This window comes from Gigantopelta aegis, chromosome 9 (assembly GCF_016097555.1).
Source record: "Gigantopelta aegis isolate Gae_Host chromosome 9, Gae_host_genome, whole genome shotgun sequence".
In the NCBI taxonomy this organism is placed as follows: domain Eukaryota; kingdom Metazoa; phylum Mollusca; class Gastropoda; order Neomphalida; family Peltospiridae; genus Gigantopelta; species Gigantopelta aegis.
Window position 1 is genome coordinate 3,316,881 of NC_054707.1, and position 24,731 is coordinate 3,341,611.

Below are 24,731 nucleotides of genomic sequence, written 5' to 3' on the forward strand. Positions count from 1 at the left end.
TTCAAATTTGCGCGAACTTTTGATAAACACAATGTTTATTAACGTCACTCGAATCAAAGAGACAAACTGTTCAAATGTTTTTTGTTGTTTTTTTTTGTTTTTTTTTCACTACATGTGAGCACTTAGTTTTTTTTCTTCTTCTTCTTTTTTTTTGGGGGGGGGTGGGGGGGGTGGGGTGCGAATATTGGTGCAGTTGCAACACATGGCTTGTGGGTTTTGGACCTGTTTTGCAAGAAATAGGTCCAGTTTTAGGAATAACCGGGCTTTAAATCAGTTCTGATTGCTTTACGGGTTAAATTAACTGTCCTATGCATTCCATTAAGTTTTCCACTGGTTTGCGATGGCTGAAAAAAACCAAAAAATATCACAAAATTGACTGCACAGCTATTTATTCAGAAACGTCGTGTGCGAGTACGTCCATCAGTGACGTCATCAGACAAGTGCCTCATCACTACACAAAGTATATCTCAGCACATGACATATCCTAACAAAACGAACAGAATACGACGGCACAAATAACCAAACTGCAGTTGTTCAATAGGCCCCTATGCCAAAGGTATGACATTTATGTGCAAATTTATTAAGGTCGACGACAATCACTTTTCGCACCCTATTTGGTTTTGAACACAATACATTTTAATATAGTCCTATAACATATTACATAATATCTTACTATAATTGTACTTCAAATCCATAGTTCGTAAATAGTACAATGTTTTAATTATAATATTTTCTTCAAACACAGTCAGGTGTATTAGTAATGTTCCACAAAAAACCCACCCAAAAAACCAATAGCAGTTTTACATTGGAATTTTCCCAGCGTTTTCGAAACCTCATCGAAAACGTCATACGCTCAGCTTACTGTTATTGCAAGGTAATGCACTGTGACGTCATTGTAATAATGACGTCATAACAATTGAAATTAGCCATATTATGACAATGCTTCGACACAATAAAATAAAAACTAGTCTACTAACCTTGATCCCTTTTCAAAATAGTTCCGAGAGCCAACAACCCAGTTTACATGCCTGTTTGTTATATTATTTTTCGTAATTTTAGACAAAATATGAAAGAAACAAAAAATTGTCATTCGTCAAATGTATCATATTATATTTGACGTATGAGATTATTATATAATCTGATACATTTGATGAATGACAATTTTTATTTCTTTCATATTTTGTAGGTATGTTATAGGCTAAATATTTATTGTGTACGAAGCCAAAACAAGGGTGCGAAAAGTGAAGTTCTGTCGTCGACTTTAATTTTGTTATGTGTATTTCAGGGACACACAATGACCGCTGGGCCATGGTCCCTGATTTCATCTCAATATGGAGACAGGGACCCTGTAAGCGTCCTCATGGAGTACGGACAGACCAAGGAGGTTACAGTGGAATTCACGCCATACACCAAGTCGGGGCCAGATCATAATGCATGGTAGCATACGAAATAATATTAAACTGCTACACACACACACACACACACACACACACACACACACACACATAAACACACACCAGTTTTATTTCTCAAATTTGACTTGACGCCCATGGCTTTGGAATTTTAGCGTTGTTTTGAAAACAAAAAGAAGGGAACTTTCGGTTTCATTCTAAAAATATCTCGGCAAATTTAAAAAAGTACTATTAATACAAAGCCATGTACTTGTTTTATTAAAATTAATATATCCCGGCTCGTAGGAACCGGTGGTGGGGGGGGGGGGGGGGGCTTTTTTTTTTTGCATATTAATTTTTGCCATTGTAACCAAAATCTGATATAGAGTTTGTACCCGATCCGTCAGTGCCCCCCCCCCCCCCCCTCCAAAAGTCGTTTTTGTCACGTTATGTATCGTTTTCAAAATATATGTTTATAGGGCCTATAATAGCCTAATAGAAAATGGGAATTTTTCACTCCAAAATTGTTAATAAAAAGTTACTTAGCTTTTTACTTGTGAAATGATGGGGAATGGTGTCGATTATAGCTGATGAGGCCGTGCGCATGTATGTATGCACCGCTACCTCTTTTTAATTTTAATTATATTGATATAATACGTGTTACGGTGTTATACATATAACAGACATTCTGAATCAAAAATATTATTGGTAGTAAATCTTAAGGCAGAGATGAATTTTACTTGTAGAATGCAGGAAATTGTATTTCAGGACATCTAGTTTTCTTACTGTTACTGGGGATCATATCCCCGAACCTCCTAGAAACTTTACTTTGCGCCCTCGATCTCAGTCAATCCCCGATTGCTTCCGCCGTGCCTGTATAATAATATAACTTATAGGCCTATATTTCGGTAAAGTCATTAACTGTTTCTCTAAATTACCGCTATAAGTGAACAAAAGGACGACTATATACTCATTATTACAACTGCTAGACAGATCAATTTCGCATCACCGCTTATTTGTAGATCTGCAGTTCATGAATCCTTCGAAAAGACATGTCCTAATCTTTCGAAAGCACTCTACAATTATATTATTGTAATAGAAAACGCAAATTATATATACCGTAAGCTAGATATAGGACACTTAAACACATTTGCTTAAAGGTATGTGTACGTTTGTTTTCAGTTTCCACACCGCGTGTATAGTAGACAATGTCCAGCATATTACGGGCAGCGGTTCCTCAAAGAAACTTGCCAAGAAAGAGGCCGCTGAGAAAGCGCTCAAGACAATTTACGACAGAGGAAAGAAGAAGTTAAAAGAAGCTAATTTTGCTATGGTAACTTACTTTTCAGTGGCAGATTTAGGGGAGGTTTAGGGGTTTAACCCACATCCCTTTGGATGCCAAGTGAGAAAATGTGTCTACCCTGAGCCGGCACCAACACATGACCCTTCCTTACTGGGTGCACACAGTACAATATAACATTCTATTGTGTGCCTGGAATGCTGTTTTTTTAGTAGGTTTTGTTATTATAATACATGCTACAATTGATAGCCTAAATTATTAAATTTACCCCCCCCCCCCCCCCCCCACACACACACACACACACTTATGTGAGAACGCGCGCGGGTGTGTTTGCATGGGGCGGACGTATGACTTTTCTTGGGCGGGAATGTAACGTTTACAAAAGGCACCACCAGTATTCAGGGAGGGAATGTAACGTTTAAAAAGGGCACCACCAGTATTAAGGGAGGGAATGTAACGTTTAAAAAGGGCACCACCAGTATTCAGGGAGGGAATGTAACGTTTAAAAAGGGCACCACCAGTATTCAGGGAGGGAATGTAACGTTTAAAAAGGGCACCACCAGTATTAAGGGAGGGAATGTAACGTTTAAAAAGGGCACCACCAGTATTCTGACGGGATGTAACATTTACAAAGGGTACATACAGTATTTAAAAGTTCACTAACTTGTATATGGTAATCATCCACAAAAATATCAAGATGACCAAAATATGTCCCCCACTAAAAACCAATACATGCATTGTATTCATCTGCTAAGCACTCTTTTAGGCACTTCTAATTTCGAAGTGTGTGTTTATGCGTGTATGTATGCGTGTATTTCTCTATATATCTTGTCTATATATTTATCTATACAATTTCAGATCACACTAGTAATTAATATTTAAAGGATCAAACTGTCACCCCTTTACATAAGTTGTATCTAGGATCGATTCCCGTCGGTGGGCCCATTGGGCTATTTCTCGCTCTAGTCAGTGCTCCACACAACTGGTATAACAAAGGTTGTGGTATGTACTATCCTCGCTGTGGTATGGTACACATAAAAGGTCCCTTGCTACTAATGAAAACATGTAGCGGGTTTCCTTTCTAATACTTAGGATAAGACTATCAACTGCCACGACGAAGTTGGCCAACTCGACGGTTGCGTTGTAATTTCCCCAACTCCTGACTTACGACGGGTGTGTTCAGATTAACAACTAAAGCATGGGTTACACGACGAGAATCGAGTTGTAAGAGCGCCCAGCCAAGCATCTGGACTGTCGTATAATTATGTCGTGAGAGCAGAAAGTTGGCCAACTTTGTGCTGGCAGCTGGTAGTCTGAACCTAGTATAAAAGTACATGTCAAAATTATCGAATGTCTGACATCCAATAGCTGATCATTGTGCTCTAGTGGTGTCGTCAAACTTTACCTGTTACAGAATGAAGACATCGACGAGCAGAACGACCTAATCCACGCCCACAAGATCTGCATCCTGGTGCGGGGGGTGTTGGAGCAGGCGGAGGAGACTCAGCTCATATACTACAGCAAGGAGAAAATCTCGGCCGCCATCGCGCTCGAAATGCACCACGGGAAAATCGTCGTCGTTGGGCTCGGAACGGGTATGCTGCGAATTAAAGTCCGTTTTCCATGTGAACGGATTTTTTTAACGCGGTGCGGGCGACGTATGCACCAAACAAATGCATCAGAAAATCATTGCTATGGCTATCAATAGCAGTGATTTTATACGTCCTTTCTTTAGCGTACCTCGACCGCGCCGCGCCTGAAACCGCGTTCATGGAATATGGCTCTTAAGTTTATAATGTACTACTGCCAATGATTTTCAGTTCGCGTTGTCAATAACATTGGACCTTTTGTAGCAATAAAACTAATATAAATGGCGTATCAACCTATATTTAAATATGTCTACTGCACTAATATTATATGGCATTTAACAGACGAATAATGTTATTAGTGTGACTTTCCATACCGTTACCATGTCATTCAACACTTTTCCTTTCCTTTCTTCCAGATGTTTCAAGAAAATGGTAATTAGTGGGTTCTGTAATATTTTCAAGTTGCATGTTTTTGTAGCATTTTGCTTCTTTAAATGTTTTTTATTTCTTCATTTAACTGGATTATATGTGTTTTAATTTACTTCAAAATTACTCGACACGTGCACAGAGTTACACTGTTACATGCACTCTGTAGTTGTTCTCACGGGGTGTTACTAACAGAAGAGTCACTAGAAACCACAAATGCATGCCAATTTCAGAAAATATGAGGCCGGCAAATGTTTGAGCATGTACTGTTGTCTAACCACACGAAACATGTATTTTGTTTGAATATCACCTGAGATTGACAAAAAATATAACAATTTCGAGTACTGTCATTTGTATGAATTGATTCCATGCTATTATGTTACCATTACTTTTTTTGTCTCTCTTTTTTTTAATTTGGTCTTTCTTTTAAGGTTGTTGTTTTTGTATGTTTTGGGGTCTTGTTTTGTGGTTTATTAACGGATAGTTACAGACCATCCGTTACGTTTACGCCATGGATTTATGTGTGGTCCTATGTATTTCGTGGACTAACGGAAAAGAATACCCCATGTCAAGTGGGTTCTTCTCTTATCGTACTCGGTGATTTGATGCCAAGTAATCCTTCATTAAAAGTACTTTGTCTCCTTAGAACATTGTGCGGTCTGTCTGTCTGTCTGTCGGTCGGTCTGTCTGTCTGTCTGTCTGTCTGTCTGTCTGTCTGTCTGTCTGTCTGTCTCTCTCTCTCTCTCTCTCTCTCTCTCTCTCTCTCTCTCTCTCTCTCTCTCTCTCTCTCTCTCTCTCTTTCATATTTAGCTTTGTGAAATTTATTTTTGACTATATAACCACGTACAAATCCGTTCGGCTCACTACAATCCAAAATGTCGAAATTTGAACTGGAGCCGAGTAAATGCTTGGTCTTATTTTCTTGATAAATAAAAGTGTTTTTAATGTTCACAGATCCTCATTATTCATTAGGATTAGTAGAATGTATTTCTAAAAGGTACTTTCAAAGATCCATTGTCATCAGAATTCTGACGCACTTCAAACGGTCACATCAAGAGACTGTTCCGACTCTAGAAGCATAAGCGTACGAGACATGTGCTGGAGCAAAACCTCAGATTCGGGCAAAAATTATAGATATTCAGGCAAAATGTGTTAACCTGAGACCTTTTTATCATGTGTTTCCATACGGGTCTATATCGGGGGTCGTTATACTACAGTCCCGACTGGTTTTTGTTGGTAAACATTTTCCACGGGTCGGGAGATTTTTTTGCCAGCCGACTTCATGATCACGTTTGGTCCGGCAGGTTTTGATCCTGTCTCTCAGAATTTGTAGCTTGAATTTGACCGAATGTTCAGCAGCAATTCCAGCCAATTTCGTCCCCTGATAATATATATGTATATATATATATATATATTAGGACAGCGAAAACAACTCCGGATTAGTGATGTTCCAATGGTCGATTATAATCGAAGGTTAATCGGGTTGGCTCTACCGATTTGATGATCGGCTATAAAAGTCTATAATCGATTGAATAGAGAAGATGTTGACTGTAATTATCCCTCCACTGTTGGTAGTTTATAGGTGAAATTAGCCATTTGTAGAGGAAGGAAGGAAATGGTTTATTTTACGACGCACTCAACACATTTTATTTACGGTTATATGACGTTGGACATGTGGTTAAGGACAGATATTGAGAGAGGAAACCTGCTGTCGCCACTTCATGGGATACTCTTTTCGATTAGCAGAAAGGGATCTTTTATATGCACAATCCCATAGACAGGATAGCACATAATACGGCCTTTGATGTACCAGCCTTGGTGCACTGGCTGGAGCAACAAATAGCCCAATGTGCCCACAGCCCGGGATCGATCCAAAATCGACCGTGCATCAAGCCCATTTGTAGAGTTTAACACAATAGAATGAATGCATGTTTAACGACACCCCAGCATGAAAAATATATCGGCTATTGGGAGACAAACTATGGTAATTTAACACAATAGATGCACGGTGCTTATAATTAGAATCCTCCTTATCTGCATATACTTCTAATCGATTGTGTCATCAAAACTTGATCGTTTAGTGCAAACCGATGATCGATGATGGAATTCCAACTGATTCACAAAACCACGCCGGAAGTACACAATGAATATTCTAAGAAAATAAAAATCAACCTGAGGGACCGCACAATATTTTTAGAAGACTACATTTAAACATTGTTTGGGCACATGTTTCTACTTCTGATTACAGAATGTTTGAGGGGCCGCATAATAGTTTTAGAAGATTGTACATTTAAACATTGTTGGAACAAATGCTTCTTTCTTGTTTACAGAATGTTTGAGGGGCCGCATAATAGTTTTAGAAGACTGTACATTTAAACATTGTTGGAACAAATGCTTCTTTCTTGTTTACAGAATGTTTGAGGGGCCGCATAATAGTTTTAGAAGACTGTACATTTAAACACTGTTGGAACAAATGCTTCTTTCTTGTTTACAGAATGTTTGAGGGGCCGCATAATAGTTTTAGAAGACTGTACATTTAAACATTGTTGGAACAAATGCTTCTTTCTTGTTTACAGAATGTTTGAACATAGATGTGATATTAGTTGCCTGTTGGACATTTTGCTTTGTACCAGCAAGAACGGGCATGCTCAAGTTGATTAATGTGTGTGCGCGCCGCCATGTCTAAATTTATTTGCTTATGTGCTGGTTGGTGTGTGTATAGCTATTAATATTAGTGGTGTGATCTTTCTAGAGGGGAAGTAGTGATAGTTACGCGTGTTCCATGACGCTTACATAGAGTTCAATCTAATTGACCTCAGTTTTTATTTGTGTACTGGCCGTGTTACCGTCAATAATATATTAGGTGTATTGGGATTAAACTATTTAACTTAGGAATGTGGTGGAGGATGAAAGGAAGATTACATTGGTTGAGGATGGAATATTACATGTGGTTGAGGATGGAATATTACATGTGGTTGAGGATGGAAGATTACATGTGGTTGAGGATGGAATATTACACGTGGTTGAGGATGGAATATTACATGTAGTTGAGGATGGAAGGAAGATTACATGTGGTTGAGGATGGAAGGAAGATTACATGTAGTTGAGGATGGAAGATTACATGTGGTGGAGGATGGAAGATTACATGTGGTTGAGGATGAAAGGAAGATTACATGTGGTGGAGGATGGAATATTACATGTGGTTGAGGATGGAAGGAAGATTACATGTGGTTGAGGATGGAATATTACATGTGGTGGAGGATGAAAGGAAGATTACATGTGGTTGAGGATGGAATATTACATGTGGTTGAGGATGGAATATTACATGTAGTTGAGGATGGAAGGAAGATTACATGTGGTTGAGGATGGAAGGAATATTGCATGTGGTGGAGGATAGAATATTACATGTGGTGGAGGATGAAAGGAAGATTACATGTGGTTGAGGATGGAATATTACATGTGGTTGAGGATGGAATATTACATGTGGTTGAGGATGGAATATTACATGTAGTTGAGGATGGAAGGAAGATTACATGTGGTTGAGGATGGAAGGAATATTGCATGTGGTGGAGGATAGATTACATGTGGTTGAGGATGGAAGGAAGATTACATGTGGTTGAGGATAGAAGATTGCATGTGGTTGAGGATGGAATATTACATGTGGTTGAGGATGGAAGATTACATGTGGTTGAGGATGGAATATTACACGTGGTTGAGGATGGAATATTACATGTAGTTGAGGATGGAAGGAAGATTACATGTGGTTGAGGATGGAAGGAAGATTACATGTAGTTGAGGATGGAAGATTACATGTGGTTGAGGATGGAAGATTACATGTGGTGGAGGATGGAAGATTACATGTGGTTGAGGATGAAAGGAAGATTACATGTGGTGGAGGATGGAATATTGCATGTGGTTGAGGATGGAAGGAATATTGCATGTGGTGGAGGATAGAAGATTACATGTGGTGGAGGATGAAAGGAAGATTACATGTTGTTGAGGATGGAAGGAAGATTACATGTGGTTGAGGATGGAAGGAAGATTACATGTGGTTGAGGATGGAAAGATTACATGTTGAGAATATGTATCACTGGTTAGTGTGTATTAGAACATTTTTGCCTCCATTTATTCCAGTCATCATTCCAGACCTACGTTCAGCCAACTGTTTTCCGCTAAACGTTTGCAAACTATTTTGACTAGTTCCCAAAGTGCATTCGGTTTAATGTATAGCATAAATTAAATACCGATGTCGCAAGCGTTGGCGGCAAGCGGTTGGCTGAGTTCACTAACCCCAGGTGTGTGTCGCTGTTGTTGCAGGTAACCGGTGTATTCTGAGTCCCCACCTTCCCGATGACGGCAGTAGAATCATCCACTCACACGCTGAGATGATAGCGAGGCGGGCGTTCGTCAGGTACACAAACCAATTTATGATTCATATGATATATTCTGTCCCCATCGATACAACCGACATGTGTCGGAGTTAGCGATCGGGATGGGCGTGCCTGCACCTTGAGTGGATATAGGCACGTAAATTAGAGTTTTGGTTGGTTGGTTGATATGATATATTTTTAAATTGCAATTGCAAGGAGATAAATGTTCGTTCTGTTTTGCTTACAGTTTTTTTTATGTTTTGACACCAGTGTGGCGTAGCCTCTCCAATTTCACACGCACGCACGCACGCACGCACGCGCGCACACACACATACAGACAGACACAAAAAACAAAAAAAAATAATAATAATAAAAAAAAGTTTTTGTGGAGCGCAGAAAAATCTCAAATTAAAAACAACAACAATAAACTAAAATAAAATTAATTATTATCTCTACCGAATATACATCATCCAGAGTACAATAGATAGATGTTGACATAAGAAACACGGAGTCTATTGTTGTATAATGGAAAGACGGAAGTGTATGTCTCCTTGACACGTAAAATAATGATTATATATCATCTCGTGATCTTCTCATTGTTGTCCTGTAAACTCGTCTTTAAATACAATCTTATGCAATAACCATCTCGTGATCTTCTCATTGTTGTCCTGTAAACTCCTCTTTAAATACCATCTTATGCAATAACCACCTCGTCATCTTCTCATTGTTGTCCTGTACACTCGTCTTTAAATACCATCTTATGCAATAACCATCTCGTCATCTTCTCATTGTTGTCCTGTAAACTCGTCTTTAAATACCATCTTATGCAATACCATCTCACAGCTGCAACTAACGTGGCAGGTGCGTGTACAGGAATATTTAGTAGGGGGTTGTCAGTGGTCTAGGTTGTAGAGAGCGAAGTTTATATGGGGAATAGAGTGCGATTACTGCTCCCCTGGAAAATATACTGACAAAAAAAAAAAAAACCGTTGCTTCAGCAAAGAGGGTGTATCCCCACCTCACCCTCTCACACATGGGGTGTGACACGGTGACAGTCCTATAAGGGCAGGTTGATAGTGATATACAAAACATTGCTGAAAAATAATAAACAAGGTGTCTTTTTAACACTTAAACGGACATTCCTGAGTTTGCTGCATTGTGACATGTTTCCGACTAATAAAATATTTCTACGAAAAAACTTACATATTAAATATAGTGTCATGTTTAGAATATCAGTGACTGTATATTCAATGTGTTTCTGGTCGACTTAATATTTTTAGGAAGCCCAAACTGGATTTTTGTCTTCAAATAATTTTGTAATAAAATAAAACTTAACCTTGTACAAATATTAGAACGATCAGAAACACGTTTAATACAGAGCCACTAATATTTTATTCAGAAAAATATATTTGATATGTAATTACAATCGTTAAAAAGTGTCTGTTAGTCGATAACATCTTAAACTCAAACTCAGGAATGTCCCTTTAAAACTAAGAAAAGTGCCATGTCTGTCTAGCTGGAAAACACGCATGAATTATATACTGAACTTCGTTGAAAACGCACCAGTCAAAGTTGTAGTTGTAAATGGATATGAGAAATAAAATATAGTTCATTTAACTGATTTTCTATAGCTGGATGTATTCTGGTTGGCAATAGATAACCCTAAAATTGTATAGAAGGGTCAGGGTTACTGTGTGGTATATAACAGCCTCAAGCATCCGACTGAAAATTGGGTGATGCGTTTTCATTGGAGTTCAGTATACATATATATCACTGGTCCCACCCTGATTGTTGTATGTTCACTGCCCCTAAAGGCCTTGTTATTGTATGTTCACTGCCCCTAGAGGCCTTGTTATTGTATGTTCACTGCCCCTAAAGGCCTTGTTATTGTATGTTCACTGCCCCTAGAGGCCTTGTTATTGTATGTTCACTGCCCCTAGAGGCCTTGTTATTGTATGTTCACTGCCCCTAGAGGCCTTGTTATTGTATGTTCACTGCCCCTAAAGGCCTTGTTATTGTATGTTCACTGCCCCTAGAGGCCTTGTTATTGTATGTTCACTGCCCCTAGAGGCCTTGTTATTGTATGTTCACTGCAATGTTATTGTATGTTCACTGCCCCTAGAGGCCTTGTTATTGTATGTTCACTGCCCCTAGAGGCCTTGTTATTGTATGTTCACTGCCCCTAGAGGCCTTGTTATTGTATGTTCACTGCCCCTAAAGGCCTTGTTATTGTATGTTCACTGCCCCTAAAGGCCTTGTTATTGTATGTTCACTGCCCCTAAAGGCCTTGTTATTGTATGTTCACTGCCCCTAAAGGCCTTGTTATTGTATGCCAGGGACGTCTCTGTATCTGTATATAAAGCACATTTCAATTACAAGTCATTTGCATACACATTCATCAAGTTGACCCTTGTAAAGGTCAGCTAGTCACAGAGGACCCTTGTCTGTAGACAGTGGCGGGATCAGGAGGCCGAGCGCTTGCGTACAAGTTGACTGGTATCGTCATGTTCTATCTTCTATCTAACGTTAGACTAGTATGTGACCGTGATTAGATCGTTCGCCCTCCTAAACTTGCCTCTGGTTTCAAAGAGTATTGTTGTTAATTGAATCATTTTCCAATGCATGCGGACGGGAACAATGTCTGGGGTGAAATGTTTGATCCTAGATAATGTCTGAGAGAAAAAGAAAAAAAAGGGAATATTTGTTAAACGACTCCTCAACACATTTAAAAAAAGGATTGTTTTTATATTATTTTTAGTATTTAACAAAACACTCAACATATTTTAATTACGGTTATATGGTTAAGGACCACCAATACGTTTTAAGCGAAAAAGCAGCGAGAGATCCTATATATGTACTTCCCCACACAGTAGAGTACATACTATGACCCTTAATGTTCTGATTTTGTTTTTGTTGTTTCCAACCAGGGCTATGCTTTACATGTTTTGCATTAATAATATCCAGCTGAATGTTATAGATATTTATGTGTTGTACATATATCTACGTTGTATTTATCTCTGTGTTGTAGATATGTTTATATTGTAGATATTTCTGTGTTGTAGATATCTCTGTGTTGTACATATGTCTACATTGTATTTATCTCTGTGTTGTAGATATGTTTATATTGTAGATATTTCTGTGTTGTAGATATCTCTGTGTTGTACATGTCTACATTGTATTTATCTCTGTGTTGTAGATATGTTTATGTTGTACATACCTCTGTGTTGTAGATATGTCTATATTGTAGCTATCTCTGTAGATATGTCTATATTGTAGCTATCTCTGTGTTGTACATATGTCTATATTGTAGCTATCTCTGTGTTGTAGATATGTCTATATTGTAGCTACTAGTATCTCTGTGTTGTACATATGTATATATTGTAGCTATCTCTGTGTTGTACATATGTCTATATTGTAGATATCTCTGTGTTGTAGATATTTATACAAGCAGTTGGAGCGGTATGTGTCTACGCGCGGACACCACCTGTTTGAACCCAGCGAGACTGGGAAACTCAAACTTCGTGACGACGTCAGACTCCACCTCTACATCAGCAGACCTCCGTGTGGGGACGCGTCGGCCTTTCCTACCATTGGGTTAGTGCAGTTGTGGTCGTTGTCGATGTCGATGTCGTTGTAATGATATTTGTGGCGATGGCAGTAGTAGTAGTAGTAGTAGTAGTAATGGTAGTAGTAGTAGTGTGGTAATGAGACGTCAACATATCCTGCCATGATGTAAGGTCAAGTAGGTCTGTGTTCCTGCGTGGGCGTGGTGCGGGCGCGAAAAGCGGGAAACAGATGCATCAAACAAATTATTTTGTAATTATTAGTAGCAGTGTTTCTGTATGCACAGTGCGTCAAAATCCGCGAACATGAAAAACGAACCTTATTTCATGGTATATGCATCTGTGTCTTTCCTGATGTCTGTTGTTGTTGCTATTGTTGACTAAAATGATGTCATGCATCTCTGAAGGGAAGTTGCTGTTTCTGTTATTGTTATAGGTGTTGTTATTGTTATTTTTATCGTTAAATTTATTTGCTAATTATGACATATCATTTGACATAATTTGTTTTGTTACAATGCTTGAGAAATCTGTGTGAAGTTAGGGAGTTTATATTAAATATCTACATAGTCTAGGTCTAAAATATAGGAGTTGGAATTTATTGCAATAAATGGGCAATACCACACTGTTCTGGCTATTTTCTGACATTGTTATTGTGTTCTTAGACGACCACTCACGGTAAGTAGTGACTGTTTAGCTTTTAGCAGAAAACAGTAGCAATATATACCCAAAAAAATCAGGGTAAATGTGAGAGAAAATGGAGATTTATTTTTCCACAGGAAACATGAGCATCCGAACTGCAGTTTTATGTTTAAGGATCTATGTTCTATATAATAATGAGGGGTTTTTTTTCTTCTAGAAATGGGCCAACAAGAATGAAGGCGTTGCGCAAACAAGGACAGCTGAGGACTTTAATAGAAGATGGTAGGTCAATGTCCGTTACATTGTTTTTGTTTTCTAATTGTTTTTAGCAAATACAAGAAGAAAAGACGACAAAAAAACTTGCCAGACTGTGTGAATATTGTGTTCGTGTGTGTGTCTATGTGTGTCCACGTGAGTATGTCCAGTATCCAGGTGCGAATGTGGGAATGTGTGTGTGTGTGCGTGCGCGTGTGTGCGTGTGTGTGCGTATGTGTGTGCGTGTGTGTGTCTATGTGTGTCCACGTGAGTATGTCCCAGTATCCAGGTGCGAATGTGCGAATGTGCGTGTGTGTGTGTGTGTGTGTGTGTGTGTGTGTGCGTGTGTGCGTGTGTGTGTGTGTGTGTGTGTGTGTAGATAAGGATGGATGGATAGATAATGGATGATTATATGGTGGGTGGATCGATAGATCATGTGATTATAATATATATTTGAGACATCACACTTGTCTGCTCAACAGGTGAAGGGGCTATTCCGACTGATTCCGACGTACCGCCCTGGGAGAACGGAAACGAACGAATGCGGGTCATGACCTGTTCGGACAAAATATGTCGCTGGAATGCACTCGGTCTACAGGGGGCGCTACTGAGCCACTTTCTGGACCCGATTTACCTTTCCTCCGTCATTATAGGTAAATAATATATAAAAATATATATGTACAGTTTTAGTTTTTTCACTTTTATGGATTACCGGTGGCGAATCCAAATGGGTTGTTTTGAGCGTGTCAGACGTGTGAACAATGTTGAGGAAAGTGATTCACTACTCCCCTAATTTATGGGGAGACGTTTAAGGTATGACCGTATTGATGGCCTATAAATTCACGTTCTAAGAGGAGCTAATCATTACTTCCATTCTCCCGCCCCGGAGGTGGTCACTGGCGAAGTCAGAGGCTAGATCCGGGGCGGGCGTGCCTGAACCCTTGTGGATAGGGGCACGTAAATATAGTTGCCCATTGCCCATTACTTCCATTGAACTAGTCTGAGGGGAGCGATGGGATTATGTTATGCGTAATTAAAGGGACATTCCTGACTTTGCTGCATTGTAAGATGTTTCCGACTAATAAAATATTTCTACGATTAAACTTACATGTTAAATATATTTTCTTGTTTAGAACATCAGTGTCTGTATATTCAATGTGTTTTTGGTCGTCTTAATATTTGTAAGAAGCCCAAACTGGATTTTGTATTCAAATAATTCCGTACGTAGTCATGGTAGCAAGATAGGTAGCAAGATCCGGTGTCGGTCCCACAAAGTGGTTATTGCTCATCACACACCCAGCGACATGAATGTCGCGATGGTTATGTCGCCGAGCCCCAACTCATCAGTCGGCAGGTGTGTATGTGCTGGCCACAGGCTAAACGTCACGTCCGTGTCTAGTCTGCAGATTTGCGACGTCATCTTTCTTCAGGGCTGCTGTTAGTTTAATTTAGTAAACTAGTTTAGGAGTGGCAGTCCTCTTTGAGGCGATGCCAGAGGGATGAAATATCCAGTAAAGGATGTCTTTGAGAGTGGCTGTCCTCTTATAGACGAGGCATTAAGATAGAGATTCGTGGTATCAACCACTAGTTTGTCAAAAAACGTTTGTTTGTTTTGTTTAATGACACCACTAGAGCACATCGATTTATTAATCATCGGCTATTGGAATTCAAACGTGATAATTTTGACCTATAGTTTTAGTGAGGAAGCCCGCTATATTTTTCCATTAGTAGCACGGGATCTTTTATAAGCACCATACCACAGCTAGGACAGTACATACCATGCACTTTGATATACTAGTCGTGGTGCACTGTCTGGAACGAGAAATAGCCCAATGGGCCCACCGACGGGAATCGATCTCAAACTGATCGCGCATCAAGCGAACGCTTTTAAATGACCACTGGGCTACGTCCCGCCCTATATTTTGCCAAATACTAGTACTCAATGGACTCTGCCTTGTGCAGAGATACGACCCTGATCACTTAATTACGATTCTGTCGTTCACATTTATTAAAGTCTAGACTCAAGACTCGAGTTTAGACCATTGGGATAGCCCAATTTTATGAGCGGGTGTGGATAAACACTGTATGAGTCGTGTTACGGGACAACAGGAAAATATTAACGGTGGTCTGTGTGTGTGTGGGGTGGGGAATGGGGGGGGGGTAAAAAGATATGTGATTAGGGATGTGAGACATGGAAATGGTTAATTTTTTGTTGGTGGTGGTGTTGTCATTCCTTATACGTTCCCTATGACGTCATTTGTACAGGAAGTTTCGCTGGTGACCAGAGGGAACACATCCCCCGCGCTGTGTTCGGCAGACTGAAAAGCGGACACTTTGAGAAGACGCTGCCGTATCCGTACCGAGTGAACGCCCCTGACATTTTCTACCCGGAGGAGGACCTGCACGACTCCTACAGCATCCTCAAGTCGCGCCAGTACCTCGTTAACTGGACGTTCGGGGACGCCGGGGTCGAGGTGCTCGACGGCGTCACCGGCGCCATGGTCGGAGGGTAAGTACAACCAACACTCAAAAGTGGTTGTTTTTGTGTGTGTTTTTTTTTTTAGTGGGGGGGGGGGGGGTATTTATTTGGTGGGGGGGCAAAGAAGAGAGGATATTTTGTTGATTAGTGATGGGGGTTTTTGTTTTGTTTTGTTTTGGTTTTTTTGGTGGGGGGGGGGGGGTAGTTTTTTCTGTTTTATTTGCTGTTGTTGTTGGAGGGAGGATTTTGTTTTTGTTGTTTTATTTGCTGTTGTTGTTGGAGGGAGGATTTTGTTTTTGTTGTTTTATTTCTTTTGGGGGTGGGATTTAGCTCAATCGGTTATATGGTTATATGGTTATATGGTGTTATGGTTATGGTCGCTTGAGGTGGTTGCGTCGCAGGATCGAACCACCTCGGTGGATCCATTCAACTTATTTGGGGATTTTCTCGTTCCGACTAGTGCACCACGACTGGTCAAAGGCCGTGGTGTGTGATTTTATGTCTGTGAAAGTGATATAAAAGATTAGTCTGGTCGTTGAAGGGTTTGACCCGGAAAAAAAAAGGATAGAAATTGTTTTAATATCATTCGAAGCGTATTTTCAGGTAGAACAACATAACCAAAATTTATTTTAGAAGCGATTGAATGTTTTGCCATGTATAGTACTATCCCAGTGCAATGGCATATATTAAGGACGTTGCTCAGTCTTAGGAGACTACCACCTTCAATGAATACAAAGGCTATATACGTGGAACTCCGTACACTTGTCGGAATCATGATAGTAATTATTATCCGTGTAGAAATGTAGTTCCATTTTCATGCTTCCCTACTTATTTTCAGGGGCGGATACATGGTTTATGGAAGGGGTGACCGGGCATGAAATGGGGTCCCAGAACATGTGTTAACTGGAATAATTGTACTAAAAATGAGCGAGAAACAATGCAGTTAAAGTTCAATTCGTCATCAATGGGGTGGACAGGCATGACCTGGCCACAGGGGCGGATCCAGGAAATATTGGGGGGGGGGTGCTTAAGGGAATAACGGCACATGGACCAACGCGTAAAAGCGCAAACCGTATGCTTTTTTATTTTAAAAAACCGAATAAAGTGACACATGAATATATTTAGGGGGAAGAGGTTGCCTGCTCTTCCCCCACCTCACCCCATACACCTGTAGGCCGGACCTAACTAAATCTACCCTAAATTTATGCGGATTGGAATCTTAAGCACAAGTCTTAAAAACAGGCGTTTGTAATTATAATCCGTTAATATACTAAAAGGCAAAAGTTATTGTGACGCACAAAAGACAAAGATAATAGAGGCTAAGCTTTTACTTCCGTGTATGGAACGTTATAATATGGAAAGAGAAATGTCCGAAGGTATGGGAACGAGCAATAGTCCATGAAAAGGGCGCACCTGCCATATGCAAATGAGCCACATCACTAGAGGGGGTCCAGAGCGAAGTTCACACAGTCAGTAGTGCGTGTGTCCACCTTGAGCATTGATACAGGCCTGGCACCGTCGTCTCATTGAGGCCACTAAACGCTGGAGAAAGTTCCTGGGAATGCCTGTTTCGCAGATGCGTGGTTAAGATCAATGTGCCTTGGCGAGGGTTTGTCACAGGTGGTCGGCCGCTACGGGGACGGTCCCTGACCTGGTTGTTTTGTTGATATCGTTGCCATAAGTGCCATATGGTGTTTCTGTGGACGTTGAATTGACGTGCGACGTCACGCTGCGAGGTCCCAGATTCCAACATCCCTATGACTCGCCATCTGTAATTTTCACTGAGGCGTGGCATGACGAAATTGCTTCAAACAGTTCACTAATGGTGTTTTTCTGACTTCTGGACTTCTGAAGGCTGCACAGAGTACCAATGATTTGCGACTGAATGTCTGGCCTTTTATGGTGAACACTGGACAGAATGTCTCCCGAATATTCCATGTTTCTTGCACAAAGCATGCAATCGCTGCAACAACTGCTTGGTTGCATTTCTTCGAGCTGTTTAATGCACATTTTCTCTGGTTTACATCCATAAATCCATTCACAAATTTATTACTCTAAACAATCCATGTAACAATAAATTTTGCCTTTTAGTATATATCCTTTGACATATTTGGATTCATATCCTTCGTACTGTCTACAATCTGCAGAAACTATGCCAACTCAAAATAGTTTATTTAGTAAACAATATATCAAGAGATCCTTGTACCACTTTAGTCTCGAATGGTATAATCGTAAACTGTTGCACAGTTTTGCGATAAGAGCATACATTATTTCCAACACTCCATCAAACCCTCTGACGCTGCATCCAATTCACTTGTAATTGACATTTTTCACACGATTGTTTAAGGTCCAAGCTATTGTTTGTGATTTTACCTCGGTAGGTGAACCGGTAAACTTTCTGTAGGTGGAAGATTCTTTCAAACGATTCCTTTTTGATGACACGGTCTCCATGGATGTAGCATATCATAAACCCTTGAGGATATCATCTGCCATATATAATCGGATACCAGATTTGCCTTCATGCTGTCGATATCTACACGTTCTACTCGGGTGTTTGCGACCTTTTGTTGACATACTTGCTCATACCCATCATACAGGGCTCAACTATGTCGACTGTGTGTTTTATTTTTCCTCGCACATGTACTAAAACTTTCTCAACAGCCAGTTTGCTCATTTAGAACCTGTGTTTTATCCACCAAATGTGCTGTGTTCCCACTATGAACAGACTGTAATATTATAACAGGTCTACTAAGTTTTAAAATTATACAAATTATGTTACTTCGGTTGTTTATCTGTGCATGTCAGTCTGTTGATTATATAATAATCAGTTTTAATGGACAGGGTTTTGTAGTCGTTAGAATAGTTATTGAGAGAATGGATTCAGATACACGTAATATTCCTTGGCAAAACAAAAGCAAACTAATTAGGCCTTCTTGATCAGAAATATGGAGTGGGCGCTTGGACCCCTACATAACTCCACGTCTGGAAACCTATGAAAATGTCAGAAATACGTATATATATTGTCGATAAATTTAAGTGCCATTTCAAACGTTGTTTCAGTTTGTCAGTTGGGAGAGAAAAAAAAGTGAGTAGGTCCATTTTTAAATTAAAATAATCAGAAATGCATTAAATATACAGATACTATTATCCTGTTCAATGATTTAGACCCAAAGGTTTTTGCAAATGTTACGTTTATTTCCTATTCGACATTTGTTTTCTTTGCATTTACATGAAAACAAACCCAAACCCCAACAGGTTTTATATACAAATCATCATATAAAATGCACGAAGTTGACTTAATTCCACTTTTTAAAAATCTTTGTGTCTTTTGAATGCACGTTATTTCTCCTATAAATAACTAAGGTCATTTGCATATAAAAGCATCATTCTATAGTGCGTTTCAAACTAATGTTCGGTTCTGTCGTCCTATCCGCACAAATCGTAGTATGACCTATATTTAAGAAAATATCTGTAAACATGAAGCAGGCGCGGATTCAGGTGGGGAGTTCAAGTGACAAAACCTCAGTTTGAAACAAAAATATGTATCAAATATTATAATTATATTGTGGAATACACAAGCGCGCGCGCTGAAGGGAGAGACAGAGAGAGAGAGAGAGAGAGAGAGAGAGAGAGAGAGAGAGAGAGAGAGAGAGAGAGAGAGAGAGAGAGAGAGAGAGAGAGAGAGAGACGTCATTTATGTAACGACGCACTCAACATATTTTAATCTATGGTTATATGGTTATAGGGAGAGAGAGAGAAGAATATGGTATGCATGCGATTGGTGGAGGTGTGACCCTCTGCACAACCCCAACCCCACTTAAGGCTTCTTTTGTATATGGAGCGGGACGTAGCTCAGAGGTAAAGCGTTCGCTCATGGTAGGTCGACTGATCGATCCCACATGGTGGACCCATTGGGTTGTGTCTAGTTCCAGCCTGTGCACCACAACTGATGTATAAAGGCTGTGGTATGTGCTATCCTGTCTATGGGATGGTGCATATAAAACGTCCCTTATTGCTTATCAAAATTGCTTATCGGAAACAGTGGCCCATGTGGTGGTAGCGAGTTTCTTTCTCACTGTCATAATGCTCCTTAACCGTTTTGTCTGACGCCACATAAACGTATATCAAATGCGTTGAGTGTGTCGTTAAATAAACATTTCTCTCGTATGTATGTGTAGTCTATATGCATTTCTAGTCGATTAGTTTATAGGTTGTTAGGTTGTTTGATAGTGAATGATATGGAAATAAATTGTTTTTGGTGTTAAAGAGTTCATGCATACATTAAAGTAATACTCCTGATGGGTATGGAGAAATAACTTAATCAGTCGACGAACTCATTTCTTCATCACTATCTTCGTTGAGGGGGACTATCACAGGGGGTATTTTATTTCTTATAAAACTATTTTGTTTTCAAAAATCTTCTTCGATCTTTATTACATGTTTAACTGCGTCAGAGAAGTGTGTAGGTGTGACAGAGTTCAATGCATGTGCAAGTTCTCTCCGCACCGTGGTCATTTTACCATCATTATGACGAGCTATGTGCCCTTTGACTTGACTCCAGATCAGTTCTATCGGATTGAGTTCAGAATGTCTTGGCGGCAGTCTTAGACACAAGTGCCCATGGCGTTCAGCAATATCATCAGTAACAAATTGCTTTGCACATTTGTTACTTTTCACAAGTTCATAAAGAACTGGCTTTGTCATGTTACTCTCAAAAGGTATATTTTTGTTTCGTAGCCACGACTGAATTTCTTCCTTTTTAGCATTTAGTGCAGGACATCGTGTAATCTCAGTTAATTTGTTGTGGTAGCTTGCGTTATCCATGACGATAACAGAAGGTTCTGGTAGAGAAGGCATAAGTTGTTCTTCAAACCATTTGATGAAATTTTCATGATTCATCTCACCATGATAGTCTCCGTCTGTTTTTTTAGCCTCAAAGATCAATTCACAGCCATCTATCAATCCATATTTATCACTATTAAATACCCCTGTTCTCGTAAACTGGATATTTCATGGAGATAGGACAGTCTCCTGTCTGATATATTGGCGTCCTCAAAAATCACTTTTCCGGTTGTAGACATATGTTGGTATTTAAAATCGAGGTCATGGAGTGTTCTTCGTAAAGTTAATATGGATATGTTGATTCCACATTCCTCCCTTAAAGCCACGTTAATCTTATGTAATGTAGGTAATTCGCCCTTTCTATAAAATCTGTATACTCGTCGTCTAATAACATCTTTATCAAATAAATCGATGAGTTTTCGGTCGTGTTTTTTAACAGTGATTTCTGTGCTTGGATTCGTAGAGCTTAGATTTTTCACAGTTCTTTTTACTGTTGAAACCGAAACTTTAAGTGCAGCGGCAACTCGATCGACAATTCGATAAGAAGCATACCTAGGTCTACCGCGCTGATATTCATCTTCAAAATAATCGAAAACGTTCTTAATACACGATTTTACATCAACTGAAGTGTTTTTTCGATTTACCCATATTTTTCCTCAAATAACAATAACAAGAATGTCGACTAATACATTTTCAATGAATTTATATACCCTACCTAACTTGTATTTTACGTGGTTTACACATTGCTACAATAGCACGTGCAGTCATAGATCGAAATAATGATGTTATTGACCAAGCAATGCTATCGTATTTTGAACATTCAGGGCTGTGTCTGCGGGATGAAAAAGTGGTTGAACCCATACGAGTCCGAACAATAGCCCTTTGGTTTTTCGCATTACAAATGTAGCACCCAACCCCCAAACCCCAGCCCCTAGCACCACCCTAAATACTATATATATATATATATATATATATATATATATATATATATATATATATATATATAATATATATACGTATGAGTTCCCAATTTAGAGGCAAATTAAATAACATTTTTATTATTATTTGATGTTGGTGGCCTTTGACATTTTATCCCCTCCCCCCCCCCACCTGGTCTTCTGGGTCCGGCCCTGCATTAAATTTATTTATAAATTTGGAAAGCACATTCCTGCGATGTGTGAGGTGATTTGTGTTTATTACTGTGCTACACCTCAGTTGTGTTAGGTTAGGTATGGTATGCTAATATATAATTGATATAATAAAATAAAAATACATAATACATTAGCTAAATTTATTAAATATAATGCACCTGCAAGAAAGGGTTACATGTTCTGTTTGTTTACATCTATGTTTAACGGAAAGATTAGACAATGCTGTTACACACTGCAAAACAATAATAACCTTGATTTAGTGAAACAAGCTATAATGACCTTCACGTAGCCACAGATCCTAATGTTTTGATATGCAAATGACCTTAGTTATTTATAGGAGAAATAAATTGCATTCAAAAGACACAGAGATTTTTAAAAAGTGGAATTAAGTCAACTTCGTGCATTTTATATGATGATTTGTATATAAAACCTGTCGGGGTTTGGGTTTGTTTTCATGTAAATGCAAAGAAAACAAATATCGAATAGGAAATAAACGTAACATTTGCAAAAAACTTTGGGTCTAAATAATTGAACAGGATAAAATAGTATTCATATTCTAAGCAAGAAAATTGAGTATATTGTTGTAATTATTAAAACAGGCTATATTTGTGGGAAATGTGCCACAGGGAATACAAACTGAGGATACTATTTTTAAAACAGTCTTTAAACGGTATAATACATGAAAATTTATGATTAAATAATAATTGCAGCTTTATAAACTATATTTATTACGGTTTCGCTGTATCGTGACAGTCTGTGACGTACTTAGATACACTTAGATACCATTGTATTTTCAATCGCCGCCCACTGGTTAAATGACGTCACACATAACGTCACTTGGGATATATTTGTTTATATTTCCCAATTTTTTTTAAAAATATAAACACTTCTAAAACAAATTCCCCAAAGCGGATTTTAGCGGATTTTGGATATGATGTTCTACAAAACACGACGCTGCTAATGATACCAAAATGATTTCTATACCATTCTATAGATCCCTTGCTACATTAGGAAAATATAGTGCTCAGCTTACCTGTGATCACTACGTGTCAGGATTAGCAAATGTTTTATTTTAAATAGCAATAACCAATAGGTATGGGTATGAGGTTATAGGTGTATGATTAGTACCAGTCAATGAAACACCGATGCTCGCTACGCATTACAGCCTGTGTTCATATATATATATATATATATATATATATATATATGTATGTATGTATGTATGTATGTATGTGTATATATATATATATATATATATATATATATATATATATATGTATGTATATATATATATATATATATATATATATAGAGAGAGAGAGAGAGAGAGAGAGAGAGAGAGAGAGAGAGAGAGAGAGAGAGAGAGAGAGAGAGAGAGAGAGAGAGACACACACACACACACACACACACATATGAACACAGGCTGTATAGTGTAGCGCGCATCGGTGTTCCATCGACTGATACTAATCATACACCTATAACTTCAGATCCTGTTTAATATCTTTTGTATAGGAATCCAAGCAGGTCCTACACCAGGGCCCGTACCGTGCTTATGATTCAATCTCAAATGACGTCACAGCCATGTACTTTGTATGATGTTGCCATGACGTTAAAGTCTCGGACTCTATTAGAGTCTTGAGTCTAGACTCTAAAAATTTTATAAGCACCAGGGCCCGTGCTTATAAAACTTAAAGTCTAGACTTTAATAAAGTCCATACTTTAACGTAATGCTATTTGAATGGCGTTACCATGACGTTAAAGTCTGGACTTTATTAAAGTCTAGACTTTAAGGTTTATAAGCACAGGGCCAGGCTAGATCATTTTTCCAGAAGCAGTCTGCTTTAAATTATTCCTCCATGTTTACAAGCCATTGGACAGTCTTTGTTTAAGATCATTTTTGTATTTGTGCAGGCCTGTAAGCAGTCTGTGTAAGATTATTCCTCCATTTGTACCAGCCTCTTGTTTGATCATTTCTCTATTTTCACAGGCCAGTAAGCAGCTCCTGTTCGCGATTATCTAAAAAGTCGTTCTTCGATCAGTTCCATAGTCTGTGTGAGAGGTTCGAAAGACGTGATCTCGCTGGCCTGACCTACAGCAAGGCGAAGCGCATGGCACGAGACTACAGCAGGACGAAGGAACAACTCTACGAGCACTTCGAGTCGTGTGGCTATGGCCCATGGTATTCCGTACGAGACAATTACGACGTGGACGAATTTCAATAACTGCAGACACGTCAACACGTTCATAAGCAGAGTTTGGAGGTGAACGGGTGGGGGTTGGGTGGGGTTTGGGTGGGGTTGGGTGGGGTTGGGTGGGGGCGGGTTTGGGCCAAACGAAATAGATTTATGGTTTCTGGTCAGCGCATGCGTCGATTTTGACACTCGCGCATCGACATGTTTTTTTTTTTAAATAATTTACCGCTGTATGACGTCGATTTTTCAGGGCCGTATCTAGGATTTTTTGTTTGGGGGGCAACTGAGTAGTTAATAGTCTAAAACTCCTTTTCTTTAACTTTCTATAATGCTTTCCGAATTTTTTCGGGGGGGGGGAGGGGGAGGGGGGAACTGCCCCCTTGCCCCCCTGCTAGCTACGGCCCTGTTTTTGCCTGGCGTTTCTTGCTATGACGTAAAACCGCATTTGGAGCCAAAATGCCATCACGCATGAACCAGGACGTGCATTCTGGTTTCAATTTTAAAATGCCCGTTATTTCGGTGTCAAATATACCC

The 24,731-nt window shown here is 39.3% G+C and overlaps 1 protein-coding gene across 1 annotated transcript; it reads left to right on the forward strand.

The window, feature by feature from the left end:
- The first annotated feature begins 547 nt into the window (after positions 1-547).
- LOC121380727 (double-stranded RNA-specific adenosine deaminase-like) lies at positions 548-24,257 on the forward strand. The gene is made up of 10 exons (XM_041509680.1): positions 548-556; positions 1,286-1,437; positions 2,574-2,724; positions 4,106-4,286; positions 9,024-9,117; positions 12,512-12,670; positions 13,496-13,560; positions 14,016-14,186; positions 15,799-16,042; positions 23,993-24,257. Exons 1-10 carry the CDS (start codon positions 548-550, stop codon positions 24,225-24,227), a joined length of 1,461 nt encoding a protein of 486 aa, XP_041365614.1. The 3' UTR covers positions 24,228-24,257.
- The last annotated feature ends 474 nt before the right edge of the window (positions 24,258-24,731 follow it).